At 35.3% G+C, this 22,278-nt stretch overlaps 1 protein-coding gene across 4 annotated transcripts in view; it reads left to right on the top strand.

Moving 5' to 3' along the window:
- The window catches only part of LOC139105164 (secretin receptor), a 31,621-nt gene that overhangs the window by 8,003 nt on the left and 1,340 nt on the right, over positions 1–22,278 (top strand). Inside the window, exons 2-13 of one of the 4 annotated variants that reach the window (XM_070661114.1) lie at positions 93–261; positions 10,361–10,457; positions 14,899–14,992; positions 17,186–17,292; positions 17,366–17,524; positions 18,690–18,784; positions 19,140–19,468; positions 19,726–19,856; positions 19,926–20,011; positions 20,119–20,263; positions 20,545–20,827; positions 21,653–21,813. In XM_070661114.1, coding sequence (XP_070517215.1) covers positions 10,446–10,457; positions 14,899–14,992; positions 17,186–17,292; positions 17,366–17,524; positions 18,690–18,784; positions 19,140–19,468; positions 19,726–19,856; positions 19,926–20,011; positions 20,119–20,263; positions 20,545–20,827; positions 21,653–21,813 — 1,602 coding nt within the window. In that variant the 5' untranslated portion in view covers positions 93–261; positions 10,361–10,445. Of the gene's footprint in view, positions 1–92; positions 262–10,360; positions 10,458–14,898; positions 14,993–17,185; positions 17,293–17,365; positions 17,525–18,689; positions 18,785–19,118; positions 19,469–19,725; positions 19,857–19,925; positions 20,012–20,118; positions 20,264–20,544; positions 20,828–21,652; positions 21,814–22,278 lie in introns of those variants that run through there. The other 3 variants (XM_070661112.1, XM_070661115.1, XM_070661113.1) reach the window with 3 other exon arrangements.

Raw genomic sequence — 22,278 nt, 5'->3', positions numbered from 1 at the left:
GATTACTTACAGACACTCGTCCAAACTCGTCGAAAAAATATTGCCAGTATTTCAAATACCTTCCTCACTGACTAGAAATTGCTATTTTTCAGGCTTTTAATACGCCGATTGTTAAAGATGTCTCGATTAATTCACAAAGATTCGCATGAAATAAAAAGTTCGACGTAACGAGGATCAGCGAGAAACCAGTCAGTAACGAACATAACCAAGGAAAATGGAATAAAATGATTCTCGATAACTACAAAATGTCGCATTGCTGTGGTATGCTTATTTTTTCTTATTAATTCCGTATATTTTTATTTGTAGCGGTTTCATAATTATCATAAGTATTATTGACATCTTGAGATAATGTTATAACACAGAACACAATGTGAATCAGATTTTCACAAGCTTACAAATTTTATTTAGGATCTTATGTCGCACAATAAGGTGGAATATATATTTAAAAAAATCAGAATACCTACTTAAATGCATATACATTTAAGATATATGATATGCACACATGTGAAAATACAAAATATCAAATTATAGAAGGCTACGTTGAAAACAGGCATGAAATATAGAACATCAAAGGTGAGCTTTGCAAGCAAGGTGGAGTTTGACGATATTAAACAGCGAGATGCGTGAATTTAGTAAATTATATCTTGAAAGCTGCGCTTAAGTTTTCTGCCTACCACGCGGTAATGCGAATTTCAAAATTTTCACGTACACTGCGACTGAAGAGTTAATAACCGCAGAAAGTTTTGAGCACGAAATTGCAACGCTGTAACGCAAATAACGATACAGTTATCTAACGGGAGGACTAGCTAAATATGAAAATACGTGAAACCGACTTAAAACGATACATATTTCAATTATTAATAAATAACGTGCAAATGTGGGCTGCTTAGAAACCATAATCTTAATTTTTGTTTAATTATTAGAATATTTTTCGAGTATTTGAAGGCCATTAAGTAATCGAGGGAAATGTGGATCTAGAATTTCGGTTTTGTTCAATCACGTATCGTTGAACTTCGCTTTGACTTGCAAAAGCTCGTTTTAAATATTCTCGTAAGAAATTCTAGGAACTCTACTTATGATTTTATACGCCACTTTAATACGTATGCGTACACCTCAATATATTTTTACGTAATCTGCAAACAGAATTTTATCTTAAAACCTGACGCAAATCTTTTAAATCATGCTTTAATTGTTTAAAAAACACTTTTTGCATTAATATGTTTTTAATCGCGGTAATTAGTATCGGTTTTCAAGCGTACATGCTTCACGAAGGCAACAAATAGAAACCAGAGAAAATAATGTAATTTTTTTATTTGCTGACACATCGAGTAGCAATGCGGCAATTGCAGTAAAGTCATGCAATATAAAAGACAAAAATTAATTTAATTTTTATAGAAAGAAACTTTCGCCCCATTGAAAGTACGATTTAAAAATTAAGTATTTTTCACTGTTAATGCTTTTTTAATTGTAATGCTATTTACGGGAAAAAAACTGTCAATTTTTTTTAATGCATTCATATATGCGTACGGAAGAAAGTTGGGTCGCGTCTTTCACGGATAACGTATAAGGATCGATTCTGTTTGTACGAAGTAGTACAGAATATTTCTTCGAGAAATCATTTATGAAGAATATACACTTACGAACACGCGCTGCTGAAAGTTCTCATTTAAACACAGGAAGAAAGATCGATTCGTCGTTCTCTCGCGCAAATGTTCGAGATGATTGATAATCACCTCCCATGTGATTGAAAAAATTCCAACGTTCAGGGAAAACGTGTTTTTCGCACACGTGCGCATATAAACTTTGAGAAAAACATTAATATTATTTTTCTTGAAAATATACTTAATAATTTTCAATTAAATTTATAGTACATAGTACTATATTTTATTGTTACATTTTAAGTTTTCTGGAATATACGCGTTTCGACTTTTGAGTTTATACACGTTGTTCGATTTTTCTATGTGTGAAAGTTGAAAAGTATTTTCGAAGAAAATTTTTAACATTTTTTTTTATCATTCTTTGATAAGGATAAGGGATAAAAACAATAAAAGCAAGAACAAACGTTTAAATAGACAGTGCAAATACACACCAGAATAAAGTTAGCGTCGCAACGCTTCTTTGCATAAGACAATATTACATTAAGCGATAAGTAGAAAACACGTCGGTTTTCTCGCGAATAGCAGATCCATTTATGGATATTTAATAAGAGAAAAGGCCTTTCGCTGTTACTTCAAAATATAAAGTATAATATATTTTTAACATAACATGAGAGATTTTTTAAAAGACAAATATTACACAAAGAAATTTTAAGACATATTCTATCTTAACGAAAAATTAATCATTGTAATTCTCATAGTTTTTCGATATACTGCATGTGTGTCGTTTTATTAAAACTGCGGCGCACCTTTATTGACGTCGGTTAGGTATTAATTGCAAGATGACACTTGATGAAGTAAACCAATTAGCAATGACCGATGGTGTTGCGTCAAGGCCATGGCCTGTTCTTTGGTTTCAAGATATTGATCGACAGCATGTTGCTATTTATTTGAAGTTGAATAATCTTAGAAATCATCGTCGAAATAGAAATAAAATTTACATGTGCGCGCATGTATATGGACCAGTTTTTAAATATTTAAAATTCGGATATTGAAAAAAAAAGGTCAATAAAAAGAAAGATTCTATTACAAACTGTACCAACTCGCGAAATTTGACGCACGTATCGATGTTATCTGGTCAAAATATCAAAACGAGCGAGTGTCTATTTTAGGAAAAAATGCCAATTGGAATTTTTGATTTTTATCTCTGATACAATCGTTTTGTGTCATGCAACATTATTACAAAAGACGACCACAACTTTATCTCACAATATATTTACATTAAGCTGCCATTAGGTGTTCGCGACGAGTGGTTCGGATCTTAAGATGATCCGTTGTACTAATTAAGGAAAATGGGATTCGTGAGAACATAAAGCCTTTCATGATCACGCCAATGATCGTGGCCTTTATTACGACAGCGTTTGTCGACGTGTTACGTGACATTCTATTTCTTTCTTCACGTCCTACAAAGAATCAGTATCTTTGTAATCAAATTTAGCTTTCGACCCTTGTGCGTTAAACGTGCTGGTGTTAATTTAGTGCGGCAATTGTGAGATAGCATTTTTTATACGCAAAGGGCGCTCCGTTATCTCCAATCATTTATCTTTCTTGTGTACAAGAAATGAACTGTGGTCTTAAAATTGTGTGCTCAATTTTTGTAAATTATATTACATCTACGATTGCAGATTAATTCTCACGTAAGACGTTAAATCGTACGTAATAATAAGTAGAAGATTTACCGGCCAGGTACACAGATAATCGAATGTGAATTAACGCTCGAAATAACGTCAATTAGTAGTTAACGCGATCCGTCGTAGATGTACGTCATCTGTTAATTAACAACGAGCCCGTCAACGAGTGCCACCCGTCGGCTCGCAACAAGAATCATACGACTTCCTCTTATTCGCCACTCGTTCGGTGAATTGTATTGTAATTGATTTCCGCAACACTTCATATTCACCAATCTAATATTTTAACTAGTACTAACGAAAAATGTCCGCAATTAATGACGATGAGGTTTCTCAAGGATCTTTTATTTTATTATATCGATTTTTAACGGCCTTTAAAAAAATGTGTTAATTAACTGTTATTCTAAAAGATATTACTTTGCGTTGAAATTTTCATTACTTATTATGATTACATACATTACGTAAATAAGAGCTGAAAACAAAATTCAATCTTTTTAAAAATCTTTTAAGAGACAAAGCATATTCTCTCTCTTTCTCCTCTTGTTCACTTTCTCTTAAAGCTCAATAAAATTTTTTAATTAATTAACATAGACCACATTAAATAGCATTGTATAATAAAAGATTTTAATTCATTTTGCAACGATTTTATATATATATTTGATAAATCTCATATTTTTATTCAATGGTTTGAAGCTTTCAAGTTAAATCCTCCAATTTGAAGGATCTTACGTGCGTTTGACGCTATTATTCGGATTACTAAATTCAATTGCACTTGATCTTTTTTTTAATATGAACAACCAAGTATTACATTCAAGTAAAATAATGAATATATGCTCTTATATGTTTTTATAAGTATCAAACTATTTTGCATGATATTAAAATTTATTCGATCGTAGAGGATGATTTACTTGTATCTTTCCATCTTTGTTATGAGAGACCTACTTTACGTGACCTAGAGAGCACTTAGCAAAAAGACGCACTTGAAAAAGCACATCGGAGCTTCCTAAAATCCTCGCACAAGGTTTCTCTGGTAGATTACGGTTTATGGCAAGATTTAGTAAATACGGAATAGCAACCGCACCTGTGAAGTATAATTCAGTGAGAGAAATTCGGGTCATTTCGTATTTCGTGCGGCAGCCTGATAATAATCGAAATAAAATACGACGGTCCAATCAATTTCCAAATAACAAAATGTATTACATATTGTACTTGCCACGGTTAGGATTAACGTTGAGCTTATACTGGATCCAATAGCTGGAAATTGATCCTTTTTTGATCCGTTCAACTTTCATCTGTCCTTGTAAGCCATTTTTATTGGCAAAATTGATATTGAAACTAGAAGCGATTAATTTACCAAGAGAAACTTGGACAGAGAGTATGGCTGGCCGAACAGTTTTATAAAATAATTTTATATTCCCTTTTATTCGAAAAATTAAAAAATGGAACGATTTTTTTACTAAGTTATTAGACAAATAATTTTTTTTTTAGTCGCGAATGAAAATTAATACCACAGAGACAGATTCAGGAAGAGATTTCTGAGCTCTGTAAATAAACCACTCGCAACATCACAGCAGCCATCCGGATAATTATGATTAGATTACAGTTGGACGATCTCGTAGTTCTTAAAATAACTGCGCTTAACGAGCTCGGTCTGTGAAAGGCTTGAAAGGGCGGTTTGTTATTAACAAATCTACCGTCTCGTGGGTGTAGAGATTGACGGAGGCTTGAAAGTTTAAATTAGGCGTGGCTTGACCCGAAATCAGATTACCTTCCGCTGCGAGGGTAGGTGTGCCGACAACGAGTATTATATTTGTCCCCGTGCTTTTCTCGCCGACAAGCGAAACGACGTAATTGCAGACAACACACATTACCACGTCCTTAAGAAAAGGCAGCCTATAAGTTAAAGCAAATACGATGGCGCGTGTCATGTAATTATCGTCTCCCGTTGGTCGCGCTCTAACGTTTTCGTCGAATTGAGATCAAGTAATTTACTCAATATTAAGGTCACAAGTAAAGCGCGAACTTAGTCTGACTACATTTAGTTTGATATAGGAAGCATCGTTATAAGTTTTGAAAAGAGATCTGTAAAAGTCATAATCACGTCCGCGCGTTTACGTAAAATTAATGCAATGAGTGACGCGTTTTTGAAATGTTTATTTGCAGTTATTAAAACACCGCGTTAAAAGCATTATGCATATATATATATTCTTTTTATTAAAAGTTATTTGACGTCGTGAATATCTCGTAGATAATTATTTTTCTACGTGTCCTCCGGGACATATATTCTCGTATATCCTTTGTGACTTTCAGTTTCAAACGGAATTGAAATTTCTGCAACGCCCTTGAGAAATCGAGGAAGCGCCGACAGTCATACACCGAATTGTATTATCTTGGACAAGGTTCATGATCCGACTAGTCATCGCAATATCTCAATTAACTGTCCGCACATTCATCACCATCATCATTTCTGTACAGAATTCCGTACAGAATTCTCATTATTACGCACAGTTAGAGAAATCCTGCAACTGATTATTCACATCGATTTTAGAACTTAATTTACGAGAGAACGTATGCCACAAATACGTACGATACGATCCTTCGAGATACGTCGCAAATATTTCCCAGGCATCTGGAATATCCGCAAGATATCCAGAAAATACGATGCAATAGTGATTTCCGAAGATTGGAAACATCCGATATGCATTCTTTGTCTGACGAAGGAAAGATCGAGGCTGTCGGTTCTCTATTTTTACGACTGTCAGATACATTTTGAAGTTGAAAATTTACAATGAAAAAAGGACCCGCTTTGCAATAGCAAGCAGTAGTCGGGGGAAAGACACAACTTTTTTGTCCTAAACTCAGTCGCATGTCATGAATAATTTTCAGCATATGCATTGATATCGATCAATCAGAACGTGACAGACGGCGCACGAAGAGGGTGTAATCGTAAATAAATGTCCACTCTCAAACGGATTTGTTTATGAGTGGATTCGGGAAGCCGCAGATGATCTCACACTTCTGGGCTTTCGTCGTGTGACGAGATCTGAAATAGAGCACCGGGTATGTGTACAAATAAGAGCAATGAATGTCGAAACGATCCCGCGGGTGTCTTCAGCCCATCACGCGATCTAATACTATTGTAAGAGACACTCTTTTTTTCCTTGGCATTTTTCTTTCCGGCAAATTGGTGCACCGACAATTGACGTTGAAAGTTCTCCTCCATATTACGCATCTCGAATGATTAAACGAGAAATTGAGGATTCGCTTAGAAAACGGTATCAGAGGGAATACTACCTTGTTGAAATTGCACAAAAAAAAGAAAAAAAAAAGCAAGTAGAAAACTCGGTAATCAAAGAAACTGTGGAGAAAAATAAGGTTAGCGTTTTACGAGAATTCGACTGAGTATCTCTCCATAAGTCTGCAATTAAACTGCTGATCTTGGAGACTGACTAATGAAAAATTAAGAACTCGATTCTCACTTCTTTAATCTATCCCTATTTAGAACGCCGGCCGCGTAACGTCAAACTCATACACAAGTTACGCAGAACTTACGTAAAATATACTGCGTTGTTAAATGGAATTGACTTAAATGTCATTAAATTCGTCGAGTATTGTTTCACATCGCTCGTTTCTGGCCAGACGTGGCGTTAATACGTGTGTGAGAGATTATTGATGTACCGCAACAAGAATATGGAAGCTCAGAAACGTTTTGCGCTGCATGTAATGCAAATGAGCAACGCTATTCTTCATCTCAAATAAGAAAATTCAGTCCACCGAGTTGACGTAAAACTAACAACTCTCGTGTCAAGAACGTGAGGTACTTGCAGTGATAAATCGATACCAGTTTTTATTTTCGTGCACATAATGCAATGTATATGTTTTTTCACATATTAATATTTATTATCTCTTGTATATCTTTTTGCGTTAATAAATTAATACAATTTTTATTATAATTTTTATTTACAACACTGAAAACACCTACGTACCGCAATGTGCCCTCTTCTTATTCCTGCATCAGCTGACATAGCTGTATTTTCCATACATTGCGTTTGAATCGGCGAACCGAAGAAACAAACTACAATAAAATACGTTCCTCTAGTCTTCTTTTAAATCGAATCTCACAGCTAATGTGAGTATGTGTGCGTTATTATTACGTTACAATATTATCTGAGAGCCCTGCTTTAACACTTTTTTTTTTTATTTATGGAACGTAAAGGAAGTATATTTTCTGATCGATCTCGTGTAATATATTAAATTTTTTTTTATCACTTTCTTAAATTGTATTTTTACGTTAAAAGAATAAAGATACTACAATATTATAACGTTAATATCTATTTTATATATGAGATGTATAAGTATATACTTTTAATGTGCCAAGCATAAGATCCCCATCTACACGTTTCGTACATTTTGATACGCATCTCCTGAATTGCAACATTTAATTAAATGCAAATGCTACATTCGTTTACGTTACTTCTTTCATTTGACATATTTGCCTCGCGAAATTACTTTGTAATAAATACATAATTATGATATTCATAGAAAACGACATTTCTGAAAACCGCGTTACATCTTAAAAGTATCTCGTACAGAAAATAGACGTCGATTTCTTTAAAGAACTTAAAATGGAGCATTTGAATACCTGTAATAAAAAAATTATTATTTTGTAACATTTTTATTCCAAATAATTAGCTAACATGATAAATCTATGTCCCAAGAATACAACGTACCGTAACGAAAAAAAAAAAAAAAAAAGTAATTTTGATCTATTATCTCTTTCGAATTGATATCACGCTTGAGATACCGAGAGGTACGCGAGATCTGCATTTAAGCTCATTACGAGACTATGAATAATGCCCGTGATGGTATAATTGACTTTCTAAGCGTTGTCCTAGGGAAAGAGCTTTCTCCTTAATTGTTTGATCATCCGCACTGTTGGCTTTCATTATTTCACATTCGCAAATTACACCTGTATTAATCTAATCGAACATGTGCGCCATTGTTCAATATTGCGGGATATTTTCATTGCCGGGAGTTCTCGTGGAATGCCACTCGAATGCCTCCTGGCACTCGAACACCTCTTGAGACTCTCGAAATCGCAACGCACGTTGATCTATTTCAATAGCAATCGTGTATTATGCAGCATTAAAAAGCGCATCAATCGATTAAACTTGAAAAGCACAGTATTGATATGAACTCTTATTAAATGGTTACGTTTAATCGTATTTACGTAAAAAGAAAAAAATTTTAACAGACTTAACAGTCTATGGGAAGCGGAACGGCTGTTGCCGTGAGAAATTACACGTTAGCCTTTGCAAAACTTAAATTATGTTTACCGCGTGGTGGCGACAATCAAATAAATTTAATTAAATCAAATCCGATTTGATCTCCGCGTATGAGCTCCATGATTTATTGCTCGAGCTAACATTCTCGACCTGCCGATAAATTTGATCCTGTCGAGCTTGACAAATTTGACGTAATGGTTAACAATGTATCTCGGACATAATCATTCGGGGGCATGTGTAATCGATAATGCAATGTGTAACTAACGCTGCATGGCGTATCCTTGATATTTAAATTCTCCCGTTCGTTCGTGACACGGAATGAGTCCACAGTCCGTTGTGCGCGATCGCTGTTCACGAATGGTTTCTGCTTTTAATCAACCATTGATGACTCTGCTGATAACCTTGCGTTAATATATGTAAAGTTAGTATGCATTTATGCATACAAATAGCTAAAGACGCAATATGCCAACAATGTCAAATAATCCGTATTGGCAATAGATCCGCGAATACAAGTGCGGCCGCGCGTCTGGCAAACTATTTACATTTGATTTTACTGTTGTAAAGTTTACCCCGCGTTTCTCCAATTCTATTTCATTAAATTACACCGCAACCTTATTAGCTTATTGTTAACTTAGCACAAACTTCCCAAGTAAATTAAGCGCGGATGTAGAAATCGTTTCTAAACCGAGGCGTTTTATCCGCGACGCGCGGTTTATTTCTCCTCCTTAATTTATCCATCTTTACGAACTATTAGACACGTGTCCATTACAAAGGCCGAATTGATACATCATCGCGTATAACTATCTTGTAATGGATCCCTCGATATCCTTGACTCGTTCGGAGAACGAGTTACGAAATTCCGTGGCTGCTGTCTTCGGTTTCCGATCGATCGCTGATTATCGTATCTGGATAATAGACTAAAGAGTAGGCGTAGTGTTACAAAGAGGAGGTGTTGGTTGTCTGACCTACTAATACACGACAAATTAAAAGACAAACAAAGGCGCGTCCGGTCATCCCAGATATCGTCGATGTGAGATTTCATTGATTACCTCTCGTTTCATCGTTCATCAAGCTAAACGGCCAGTACTTTCGTAATGAACTTTTGTAACTCTCATCCAATAACATAGAATATCGTAATTAGCTGTGCACGTTTTATTTAACGTTACTTTAATTTTAAAAAAGATTTTAATGTAATAAGTCTATTTTGATAAAGTCTAAATTAAATAGAGGCGGTTAATATATTTCTTTCTTTTTTTTTTTTTTTCTGTTTCCGTTAATCGAAGAATATGATTATTGTTGTTCAGTTCTGTATCTCTGAATTAATATTCATTAACAAAACTATTAGCGCGTAAAAAATCTTTCTGTAATATGTCGATATTTATCAATCGAATCATCAACATATCAGCAATTCCACGTGAATATCTTTCGTTGAAATATTGTCAAAGCTTTCAATTGCGGGGGTATTAAACTCGATCCCCGTTTGCACAGAAGACTAAAGCCACGTCAAAGCGTTCCTTTACGCACAACATAATCTATTGCACGTGCTTCGTGTCATATATAAGCTTATTAATCACATGATGTTATAATTAACGTTTCATTCAAAGCTAATAATTAAATAATTTCCGTCCCGAAGTGATTAAAAATATTGACGCAAACGTTGCAAATTGCCGACAGCTACAGACGATAGTCGGTTATGAAAGGAAAACGGTGTTGTTTTTTTTTTTTTCTTTCCCTCTTTTCATGATACTGGACCAATATCATTGATTAATTAATATCGTACGATATATTTCAGAACGAACTGCTGTTCTGAGGGTCAGAAGAAGCGAAGTTGCGAGAAGAAAACTCATATTCGACGGGCAATAATCCAAGAATCCGACATGGGAACTCACGTAAGTTACACCAAATTACACAGTGATTGCATGCTCCATTATTCATTACATCATTCATTACATTTAATTATTAGAACAATTGTGATTTAATTCATTTTGATCGTCATCTAAAATGAAGTTCACGTCTTTGAACACGGAAAATTTGAAATTCGCTGTTGGTTTAATAGACTATATAATTTAATATCGAATACGTTATGAGAAGTGTAAAATCGTTAATTTTTCTGGCTCACATTGAGCATCATTATTACCAATTAAACAACGATAATTAAATTTCGATCCGCCTTCGCTCGAATTCGAAACAATTACGAATTTTGATCAAAGAACAAATTCAGAAACAAATAACAGAAAATTGATTCCGTCATCGTTTCGCAATCACGAGCGAATACTCTTAACTGCGTTTTTACTAAGAATCGCTATGTTGTCGGTAGTTCCTCTGATAAGAAACATTTTAAAGATACTTATGAAAGAATTAAAGAAAAACAAATCAGAGCTGGAAACTTTAACTTTAAAAGATAGTAATAACAAGCTTATTTTCTTGGTAGCTGAAAAATGTACATGAAAAAAAAAAAACCCAAGCAAACTATGCCTTTCATCGTACCGATGTGTTATCGGTTACGTCAATATTGTAGCAATCGCAAACTTATCACACAAGCATCAGCAAATTATATTCGAGCTCATTCATTATCTCGTACGATCACACATAGCGAGTGCAACTGTTTTTATCGCGTGAGAGCTTATGAAAGTTTATTTATCAACTTTCCACGAATTACAAAATACTATCGTTTAGAACGATAACGGTGGAACGCGCATTCCGTATTTTCCCATAGGAAAACCCGCTCGAGTGTGCTTTTAAGTACTTTTTTTTTTTTTCGTGACCGCAGAATTTTACACTTTTCAGCGAGGTCAAAGCATAACTTCGTGGTGATTTTGTTTCGTCGATTTTCTAACAACGAGATTTTCTCTGACACTTCTCCTTTGCAACGGAGAAATTCTTTCCCGAAGAATCGTGTACTGATTTCGCGTCTGTCGGGCCACTGACATACATTTCAACATGGAAAATCTAGCGATGCGGAAGTTTATTCCGATGGACCTTTTCCAACTTTTTAATGCATACAAACAATCTTGTTTTTTTTTTTTATCTTTTTTTTTTCCTTTTTTTCTTTGTTTTCTTACAAAGCTTTTACTCGTGGCGAAGGGAAAGAAAATTCACCGTTATTTCTCGTTTTGTTTTGATACTTGGTCTAAGCTTATTGAATTTAAACGAACTCTTATGCCGGTGTAATTCGCGGATTATGCAAAGCGGATGAGAAGGCCAAATTGAACGTCAGAGAAACGATATCTCGTGCACGGAGATCTGTCATGAGGTATCGGCCATCGGTGTTATTGATAGCCGTCGTGTTTCAACCGTGTTCCCGACATCGTGCTGACAAGTGTCCTCTCAGCAGGAAAAGCTCAAGTTCGAGCGCGATCGAAATCTGGGTTCAATAGGGATGTTAGCCTTTCCTTGAATGACCGTTCATTTACTGTCTCGAATATTGGTCTTATACGATCCTCGTTTACGTCACGTAGTACGGAGAGATATGAGGGTGCGCTTCCACCTACTTGTAAGTTGTATAAAAAGGAAAGTACGAGTATATCTTTTCCAAGACAGCATCGCTCTTTGAAATATCTTCGTAGCAATCGAACGTTTTCTTTAAAATGATACATCGAACGGTAGTAGATAAAGAAATTTTCTCGCTACAAGACATGCGCAAGAGAAATATAAAAGAGCAATGCAGCTTCAGATGTAGCTTTGCCAAATAAAGTTACTCCTTATAAAAGCAAAGGGCATCTGAAACAGAGAAAATGTAAAATATATACAAAGGTCCTTTAAGACAATTTTATCACAAAAAATTCTATTTTAAAAAATTACATTTTTAGAAAAATACATTATATTCTAAAGTCTTTTTTTTCCTTTTTTTTTTCAAGAATTTATGAAATATTTGTTCGCATTTTTTTAAGATTATTATTTATTATTTTTACATTTATTTTAAAAGAATAATCTCTGGTAGCTGAGAGGTAACTTTCCGTGTTACATTCGCGGTACATGCAAATGAGTTATCAATTACACCAGCAGTTTAGAGAACGATAAAGTATGAAACATTTCCGCGGGGTTACTTATGCCGGAATTATTCTAATTATTGCGAAAATGAGTTTGCACGAATTTAGGGGCCACAATGCGAAGGAAAAGAGGGTGCACAGCTAATTCTCAGAACGTTTGCGGAGTTTATTTCGAGTAAGTGACCTAGAATAATCGCACGCGTTTTATGGGATCTGTGCGCGACGTACAGCGTGCAATATATAACGTGGGAGAGAAAGTTGGAAGGAAAATAAACAATTTTACCGTCTCGTCGTTGCGATAAGAGCGGAGGGTAGCACGAGGAGAAATGTACGGGGTCTAGGAAACCGTTCAGATGACTTCCGGATGGATTTTTGCGAGTCGTACGCTCCAAAGAAGTACCCGCGAACGGCTATAAATCGCTTTTCCGCGTTTTATCACTTTCTATTTCTTTTCGACGAGAGTTAAAGCTGGATAAAGTTGCCCTAGACGACTCAAACGTTTATAACCAACCAGCTCTTGTAATGTCAAACACTCTGCTTCCCGCGTTAGCCTTTGTTTAAACCGGCTGCTATTATTACGTTATATTATAATTGAGGATAATAACAACATTAATAAGTTTGATTTCAAATAAGCTGCCATTGTAATGTATAAATTATTTGCAAATATTATATTCTATTGCGGAAAATATTGTACATATTAGTGATTGTAATTTATGTATATAATGGTATCGTTTTGCATATTAATTTGCAACTTTGTTACTAACGTTCAAAGTGCGTAAACAAACTCGATTATTGATTACTGACAGTAATTCTTAGCTTTGCTTTGCTTTGCTTTACTTCCATTTTATTTCATAAAAAAAAAAGACAAAACTTGTAATAAGAATATCGAGACAGAAATGTCTGTCTTGGTAATTCAATCAAGAATGTCGTCAGATGGGATTGTTGAGTCTCTCCGAGGCGACAAGAAGACGACGGGAAGAAGTATATACAAAATATGATAATACGAAAAAAAAGGGAGAAGTGGAATGAGCGCATCGTAAATGTAAAAAGCGAGACGAGACTTTGTGTATTCATAGAGATGTTTTTAGACATTTTATTAAAACGCGTTGAATGATGTATAACTTAATAACTTGAAACTCGCTATAAAAAGGCCAAAAAATAGTGCAGCCTATAAATAGTTTTGTTAAAATAAAAAAAAATGAAAAAAAAGGAGGAAAAAAAGTACAAAAGAAGTAATAGAGTTTTGTTCTATGTAGAAACATTCCATCAGCTCCTCTTAAATTTACTGCAATTTAATTAGTCTTCGGCTCCTTTCTAAAAAAATCTCTTGTTGGTTACAATATAGATAGGAGAAAATTTAATTAATGCTAAGTGATTTTGCATGCTGGCGAAAAAGTATAAGCGAAAAAACGGCAATTAAAAGCTAATGAAAACAGGAAGACGAATTCCTTCGCAAACTCTACAACGCTATTTCGAAATAAAAATTTGCTGTAAATGGCAGTAAATACTTGTAAATGTATACGAGCTTAAAAAAATATAAAGGAAAAAAATATTAAACATTCGACGAGAGCATTTAGCGGCACTATATTTTTCTTCTTTGCTATGAGAGAACGAATCGTAAAATTTCTCGAATTCCGTAACGGGAAGCTACAACAAAAGAGAAAAAAAAAGCAGTTAAAACGAGAAGATATCGGCTTTACTGAGTTAAAAATCACAAAGGTGTCCATTCGAAGTGAGCTTTTCGCTTTTCGCTTTCCGCTTTCGCGTGGAAATAGGCATGAGTTAGCGTACCTCGCGTATTTTCATGTTTCCAATGCGTTTTCACATTTCAATATGCCGATTGAATACGCACCGATACGCAAATTAAATACAGAGACTCGAAATATTTGTACGATAACCGTGTCTCGATTTAAAGCAAAATTGTTTTATTTAACTTGATTTTATTTAAACGAATTTTCTACCTAAAATGTGAAAAAAAAGTTAGAGGACACTTTGCAAGCTTTTCGTAAACTAACGTTTTAGAGAGAAAAAAAAAGTAAAGCAGATGTATTTTAAATTAGGATTATATCGAAAAATCCATATAATACGTATCCTGTGATTCTGTTATTATAAATAGATATAAAAATATAATTAAATGAAATAAGTGCGCGGTTATCAATAAATCAATTGAAAAATCGTGAGGATACAATGAAATAAAAATAAGTAATTAAAAACAGATACACACATGTAAACTCCTAAAATGATGTTTTAGGTCAGAGTTAAATTTAACTGGATGTGAATTATCTGTTTTATATATATTATATATTATATTACAATATATATCTGTATAAATATGTTTCAGAAAAATGGCCACATCGGCCGAATCCAAGAGATAATGGGCAAAACGTTGAAGTTGGAACTTGAGCGGTGCAATTATGGAAATATACTAGAACCGGGTAAGTGGAGTAGGGTAATATTTCGGAAAGGTGCAATGTGCAAGAAATGTCGTCGTGTGGCAAATATTATTGATATTTTGGACGAGAGAACGATTATGCCACGCGGCTGGCACTATTCCATTAGAAGAGCGCGTCTAGTAGTAAGACCTACCATATGTTCAAACGATCTTCAATCCGACGGCTGGCTGCTGCAAATCTCGCCTGCCGACATCGTTCATCATTCATAATCCCTCCATTCGCACATGTGATCTACTCGTGTACGTCTCTGCATTAGGTGAAAATTACGATCATTAGACATCGGGCAGTTTTAATTAATATCGTGATGGATAAATGCAATATGCATATTACAGGCCATTTAATTAATTATACTGAAAATGCGAAGTAAACGGTATTCGTTTCCACGAATAATTATTACTTGTAATAGGATCGCAAATAATTGCAATAAATTCTCTATTAATTCTCAGCAATATGGGTCAATAATATTTATACGTCTTACGGCATTCGCGTTTGTTTCAACCTTATTATCACATTTGCATTGCGTCGACATCGTTAAATACTTTTGCACACAATGATCCAATCGCGGCTCTAAAATTCGGAAAAGAGATTTAATTCGCGAGATTAATTCGACCGTCCACATGGGGTTCGTGGAAGTAGAACGGTGTGCGCAACGCTTTTTGGAAGTGCTGCGTGATTTTCGATAATCAGCATTTACGACAGTAAACAATTGAATATCAACAGGTTACGAATTTGCATAATTGGTCTCGAAAAGATCAAAAGATGATACACGACACGTGCGATTCACGAGATAATACGCGCTCTTGCACGTGTCACGGCACACGCTTCGCGTTTTCGCGCGTGTACACACGCGCGTAAGTAAACAGAATGTCTCTTTGGAGCAATTAACGTCGCAATTAATCTCGTAGCGCGATGCTGGCCTGTTCGAACAGCCCGGTGAAATCAAACGCGAAGCTTTCGTGCCGCCATTAATTACAGAAGCTGCATTGTGAATTCAAGCGAGAATTTCACAAATCTCATTTATTGTGTCGCCTTACAAAGTGAAGTTTCGCAGGAACATTACTTAACGCGCTAAATCTCATTGACGATCGGTTGTTTTATTAACTATAATCTCGTGCATTTTCCCAGGTAAATCCTTTCGGTTATTAAAACGAAATGATTAAATGCATTCAAAGCGAGAGCTTTCAAATGCATTTGTCGCATTTTGCAGTTCGATCTATTCAATGAAGAAGAATGTTTTAACTCTCGAGATTAATTGACGCAAAAATGGAGATAATCGCGAATAGTTCCGGTAAATTATTTCACTCTGTACGACTGTTAAATAATAAAAAATTTAAGTACAGCTTGAACGGCTAAAGACCTAATTAATAATATAGCGATTTAAATTATAATTTAAATATGTAACTGTACAGAATTCTATGCATTTTTTTTTAATTATTTTTTAAATTATATATATTTATATATATAATATAGCGATATAATTAGCGGTGTATGCGGATAATAAATGCACTGATAATATCGAGTACCTACATTGTTTCAAGTAAGTACGATATAGCCTGCCGCTCAATGTGGCTTACAGATTCATGGAATACAGAATCGTGGACGTATAATATACGCGTGGGGATACGGCTAAATGCAATTCTATACGAACCTCCAGGACCTAATGGATCCCCCATTTCTATTCCTAAAGCCGCGTCAAGCTCATCGTTGAAACACCGGCATTCCGAAGGACTGCGCGTCGAATTTCGCACTTAACTTTGAACAATCCCGGAAATTCGGCGGCTTGCATATTATTCTCGTCGCCGTTTGTGACGGCGACCGATTTCCACGGCATAACGCACAGCACATGTAATAATAACACACCGGGGATATATGTATAATCTACGTTGATATTAAACTCCCGTTGTGCGCTGAGGAACCAGATCCATTATTTCCACAAGCACCAAAATCGTGCCACGGGAAATCCATGCAAATTGATATAGCGAATATTCATATGTACGTTTGCAAAACGAATGTAGCTAATAGCAAAACAGCATTCTATAGGAACCTAATGCAGAACGTATCTATGGATTGTTCTTTTTTTGAATTTTAATTAAAAATTTGTTTCACGCGTCAGTTGCAATAATTACTTTGCTGCCTAAGATATCTTCATTATTTACCTTTGTTTTAATATTTCAGGCTGGTGTCCCGAGATTTGGGACGAGATACTATGCTGGAACTCGACGGCACCTGGGCAGCTGGCGGTTCAACAGTGTCCATCTTACTTCGTCGGTTTCGACAACCGTGTATGTACCCATTAATTACGTTGATCAACTTAATTGGTTTGTGGGAACTCTGTGGAAACGATGTATCTTTCAGGCGTTTGCATCAAAGCAATGCCTGCCGAACGGCCAGTGGTACAAGAAAGTTGAAACCAATAACATGTGGACCAATTACACGGAGTGCTATCAAAATCCGCTGATCACCGTTCTGATGAACATATCAGACGTGCATGCAAACAACGCTACTCTCATTAAGGTAAAACCATAAAGAAAGCTCGTGCCGACGTCGACAGATTACCCATTTTTATTCTGAAAAAAAAAAAAACGTAGGTGAGGATAACTAAGTTCAGAATAATGAAACTCGCGACATCCCCTGTATTTCCACACGGCGGAGATGAAAGGATCGATCGAAATCACACAGCGGTGTGACGTCAGTTGCTCCACTCGTGAGGAAATGAGAGCCATAAACGACGTTTTGTCCAGCTGGAGGGGGTTTTCGTTGCGAGACTTCGCCGTGTTCACGGGGACTCCGAGCCGTTGGAGCTGGAGTTAGTTTCCAGAGTTGAACGATAATGAACCAAGCGGGCGAGCAAATGAGCCAATAGCTACGTCATAATGGTGTTACCGAGGAGATCGGGCGGAAAATACTGAAAAGAATTCTCCACCGAGACCTTCGCGCTTAATTTTTAATTTCAAGTCAGCCGGAATTCGTACGCATCGCATCACACTTCAAAATTAATGCATCGGTTTTGAAATTTAAATTGATGGAAATTCTATTTTCCCATTCACTCATCTATCTTATTTATTAATTTTCTGGGGCGATCGGTGTATTGAAATAAAGCGAGAAATGGCGAAGCAAATAATTTTTGCTAAAATTCCGAGAAACGTTTAAAATTATTCTGCAATTAAGAGGATTAAAAAGTAATTAATTTATTTGAAATACAAATTGACAGCTTTAATGCGGATTTAATATAAACTTGGGTATAATTAAATGCGAGTAAATATGGTAGAAGCGTTTTACTTAAGCGTTATAACACACCTATACGAGTTTCGGGGAGGAGCTTTTGTAAAGCTCCGGCGACGAAATCGTAACGTAATAGCGAGTGATCTCTCATTGAAGATCATAAGCTAGTATGAAAGGGAATACACAATGAGACAAGGAATGCCATCAACGTAGAGAACAGTAGAGATCTATATAATAGAGAATTACTAAGGTGAAAGCCATAAATTAAACACAATTCTAACTTTCGTAATTTGATTTTCTAGTGCAGATTATACAGCAACATTATTTTATGAATCTTTATCCAACGTAAGAAATTAATTAGAAAATGTTGTACTTAAGATTGTTAATTTAATTATTTTTAGATTAATTTTACTGTTAATTGTAAGAACATTTTTTGAAACATGTTTGTATGTTGTAGAAATTCTTCCCAATCGTGAAAATTATCTCGAAACTTGGCTACTCAATCTCGTTGTTCACTCTCATCATTGCATTTTGCATTTTGGCCACAATTAAGTAAGTATATTTATATAAATGTGCTCTTAACACATTAATGTAAAAGGCGCCTTGTTTTCAATATTTTTCTTGAAATCTCATCTAAAAGAAAAATAAAAAAATCTTTATAGTATTTTTTTCTTTTTTTAATATATTGCGCTGTAAAATATGAAGATAACGACTGCCCCTGAAAGTGTAATAAATTTTAATGCTTTGTTTATGCTGGAATAAAATCATAAATCCTGAATCGCCGGGATCTTCGCACGATTGGTTTCATTTTAAAATTGTGTCTCACGGCGCCATATAAAATCTCTCACCTCCTAATCGAAACATAATTCACGTTGCCACGTTCAAGTTTGTCTCCCATCGGACGTAGGAAATTACGATGCCCACGGAATATATTGCACATGCATCTATTCGTCTCGTTCGTGATGCGAGCATTCATGGCGCTGCTGAAAGATTTACTTTTCGTGTCCGGTATCGGACTGGCGGAAGCTGTGGTCAAAGTCAACGAAGGCTACTGGCTGGTTCATGAAACGGAAAATAATTGGCAATGTAAGACGTTCACCAGCTTGTGGCAGTACTTTATCCTGGCAAATTATTCCTGGATCTTGATGGAAGGTATATATCTGCACAATCTGGTCTTCTTGGCACTTTTCACCGACGCCAATTCCAGCATCGCAGGCTACATCGTTTTTGGATGGGGTAAATTAAATTAAAATTACTGTTAGGCTCAAATCTTAACTTAAAATTGAAAAAAAAGTATATTAATTTTTTTTAATAATTATAATTTTTTTAATTTGTAAATTATGAATTTAAAAGAGAAAAAAAGAAAAAATTATTTTTGTATTAAGTTGTTTACTTTCGTCCATCGTTCTAGAAAATCATTATTAATGAACGAAACTATTATCGCATTAATCCATTTAATTTTCTTATGTGACTGTTACAACTTTACCCTGCAGGTTTACCAGCTATATTTATCTTACCGTGGGTAGTTATGAGGATCATATTCCATGATACATATTGCTGGACAACCAACGAGAAACCACTCTTGTTCCTCTTCATACGGGTTCCCACGATGCTCTCTATTTTGGTAAGAATGCCTCGTTGAGCTTGTAATTAATTCAGTTGCACATTAATCTGTCTTATCTGACCATGCTAGATAAATTTTGTGCTGTTCATCAACATCGTAAGGGTGCTGCTGGTAAAACTTAGGACCACTATGTCGGAAGAAACTGAAAGATACAAGTAAGTGTCTGCAAAACAAAAATTAATTTTCTACAAAAATGCAATTTATATTATTACACTCTGGTACAATTTTTTATTTAAATTTTAATAAACTAATTTTATTTTAGGCGATGGGCTAGAAGCACGTTAGTCCTGGTCCCGCTTTTTGGTGTTCACTACGCATTTTTTATTGGAATGTCTTATAGCATCGGCGTAAACGAGACAGTTGAAGTCGTCTGGCTCTTCTGTGATCAATTATTCGCGTCGTTCCAGGTAACGTCTAATTATTAATACCACTAATCTACTTTACTGGACGCTGAAGTGCCTTGAAATTATTTATCACGCAAAAAATTGTGCGTAGACTACCTCATCATCAATTACGTTTTATAAGTTTTAAATTAATTAGTCTCATGTAACAATTGAACTAAATATTTTAAAAAATGTTAATTTTCTAAAAAACTGCGTTCAAGAAAACGACTTCACTGGATTTACTGGATAAGAATTAATATCGATGAACGAAAAAACGATCAGCATTATCTCTGTATTTTCGGAAGGGCTTTTTTGTGGCGGTGCTGTACTGCTTTTTGAACGGTGAGGTGAGAGCCGAAGTATCAAGAACACTTCGCGGTATTAAATGGACGCGCTTTGGCGGATTTCGATGGGGTCCAAGATCGTCAACGCATTCAGTCAGCACTTGCAGTTGCAACAACGTCTCGAAACCCGGACGCCGACATCCGAAGAGACCTAGATGGTGGAAATCACGGTGGAAAGCGCCTTCCTATCTCTTTCAGGATCGCACCATTCGCCGGTCCACTCACTCGATGGCGAGTACACAAGGTGTCCCTTTAAGTTCTACGAAACGTCGTATCTTTTCATTTTGTTCTTGTCAAATATATAGTCTTGAAGCGCTGATCAAACTTTAATTAATTTAACCAGTTTAATTCCAATTTAATTAATAGATTAAGACTCGACAAAATTCGGATTAAATTAAACGGTTTTTAATAAAATCTACTGTCTCTAAAATCGAATCTTCTGTTGATACATAAAATAAAGAATTAATAGTTTTATTATTAAAAAAAATGTAAATTAATTGAAGTGTGATCAATTGTTCTTACTGTCTAAATGTTTGCTTCTAGTAGATTACTGAAACTGGTTGCGCTGATAAAAATTTTTCTGTCAAATATTTTTAGAATATTTTAAATAAGCTTCTATATCTCAAAAATTCGAAGAAACCATAAAACAATTTTTTTTTAATTCAATTTTATGACTTAACCGTTTTTTATAATCTTTCAGATAAATTATATAAGCAATAGATAAGTCAAGAGCATCGTGATGTTTAATTTAATCAAGTTATATTAAAAAATTTGCCACATTAATAGGGAACGACGTATCATTTATAGTGGCACGAGCGATATTTTCCCCAACGCCTTGAAAATTCTAAAATGTGAATATTTTATAGCTAAGCTAAAAATAACAGCGCGATATACCGTACGAAAAGTCAGACGTCGCGACAGATTGGCGCCCTTAAAGGTACTAAATTCGAAGTCAGAGAATTTAGTCGATATCGTTGCTGCAAAAGGGTGCCGTTCTCTTTCGAATGCGTCACAGTGAAGAAGTTCACAGTGTTGCGTATCCTACACAACTCACAATACACTTTTGCAGATGTTAGAACGAGAGGAGGTAGTTTAGCAAGCAGCCGAGGCTACCTAGAAATTGCCGGTAACGGCCAGCCGACGACGCAGCCTCCGACGCAGGATCACGCTCAACATACATCACCCCTCTGCAGCAAGTATACGGATCAATCACTGCTCTCCTTTTGCTCGGTGAGTATTATCGTTTTGTCCGTGAGTATCGCGTTCACGCCGTAATCCCTACAATCCAGTTTCCGATAAAAAAAAAATCTTTCTCTCACTTTTTTTACGCTCAAACGCCATTCATCCCTCGCGGAATAGGTATCAGACGAGAAAGGCGAACAAGAATAATCGATCTCGAAAGCGTTACTATTTAAATAAACGTAGAGAGTTAAAATCTTAATTGTGTAAATAAATTAAATAAAATCGAACATTAATATAAACAGAAAATGAAATAAAAATTTCTCTGCTTTACGCTTGCAAATTTATCTTCAATTTGATACGGATAAAGCAAAAAAATATTTCGTAGAAACTCACTTATAGGTGCACTGATATTACATTTTAATATTGTGTAATACTATCTGTAATATTTGCATTAAAAAGTACGTCTGAATAAACAATTAAGTCATTTGCAACGATTGTTTTTTTTTCTGACAG

This window comes from Cardiocondyla obscurior, linkage group LG08 (genome assembly GCF_019399895.1).
Source record: "Cardiocondyla obscurior isolate alpha-2009 linkage group LG08, Cobs3.1, whole genome shotgun sequence".
NCBI lineage: Eukaryota > Metazoa > Arthropoda > Insecta > Hymenoptera > Formicidae > Cardiocondyla > Cardiocondyla obscurior.
This window is presented reverse-complemented; position numbering and strand designations above follow the sequence as displayed.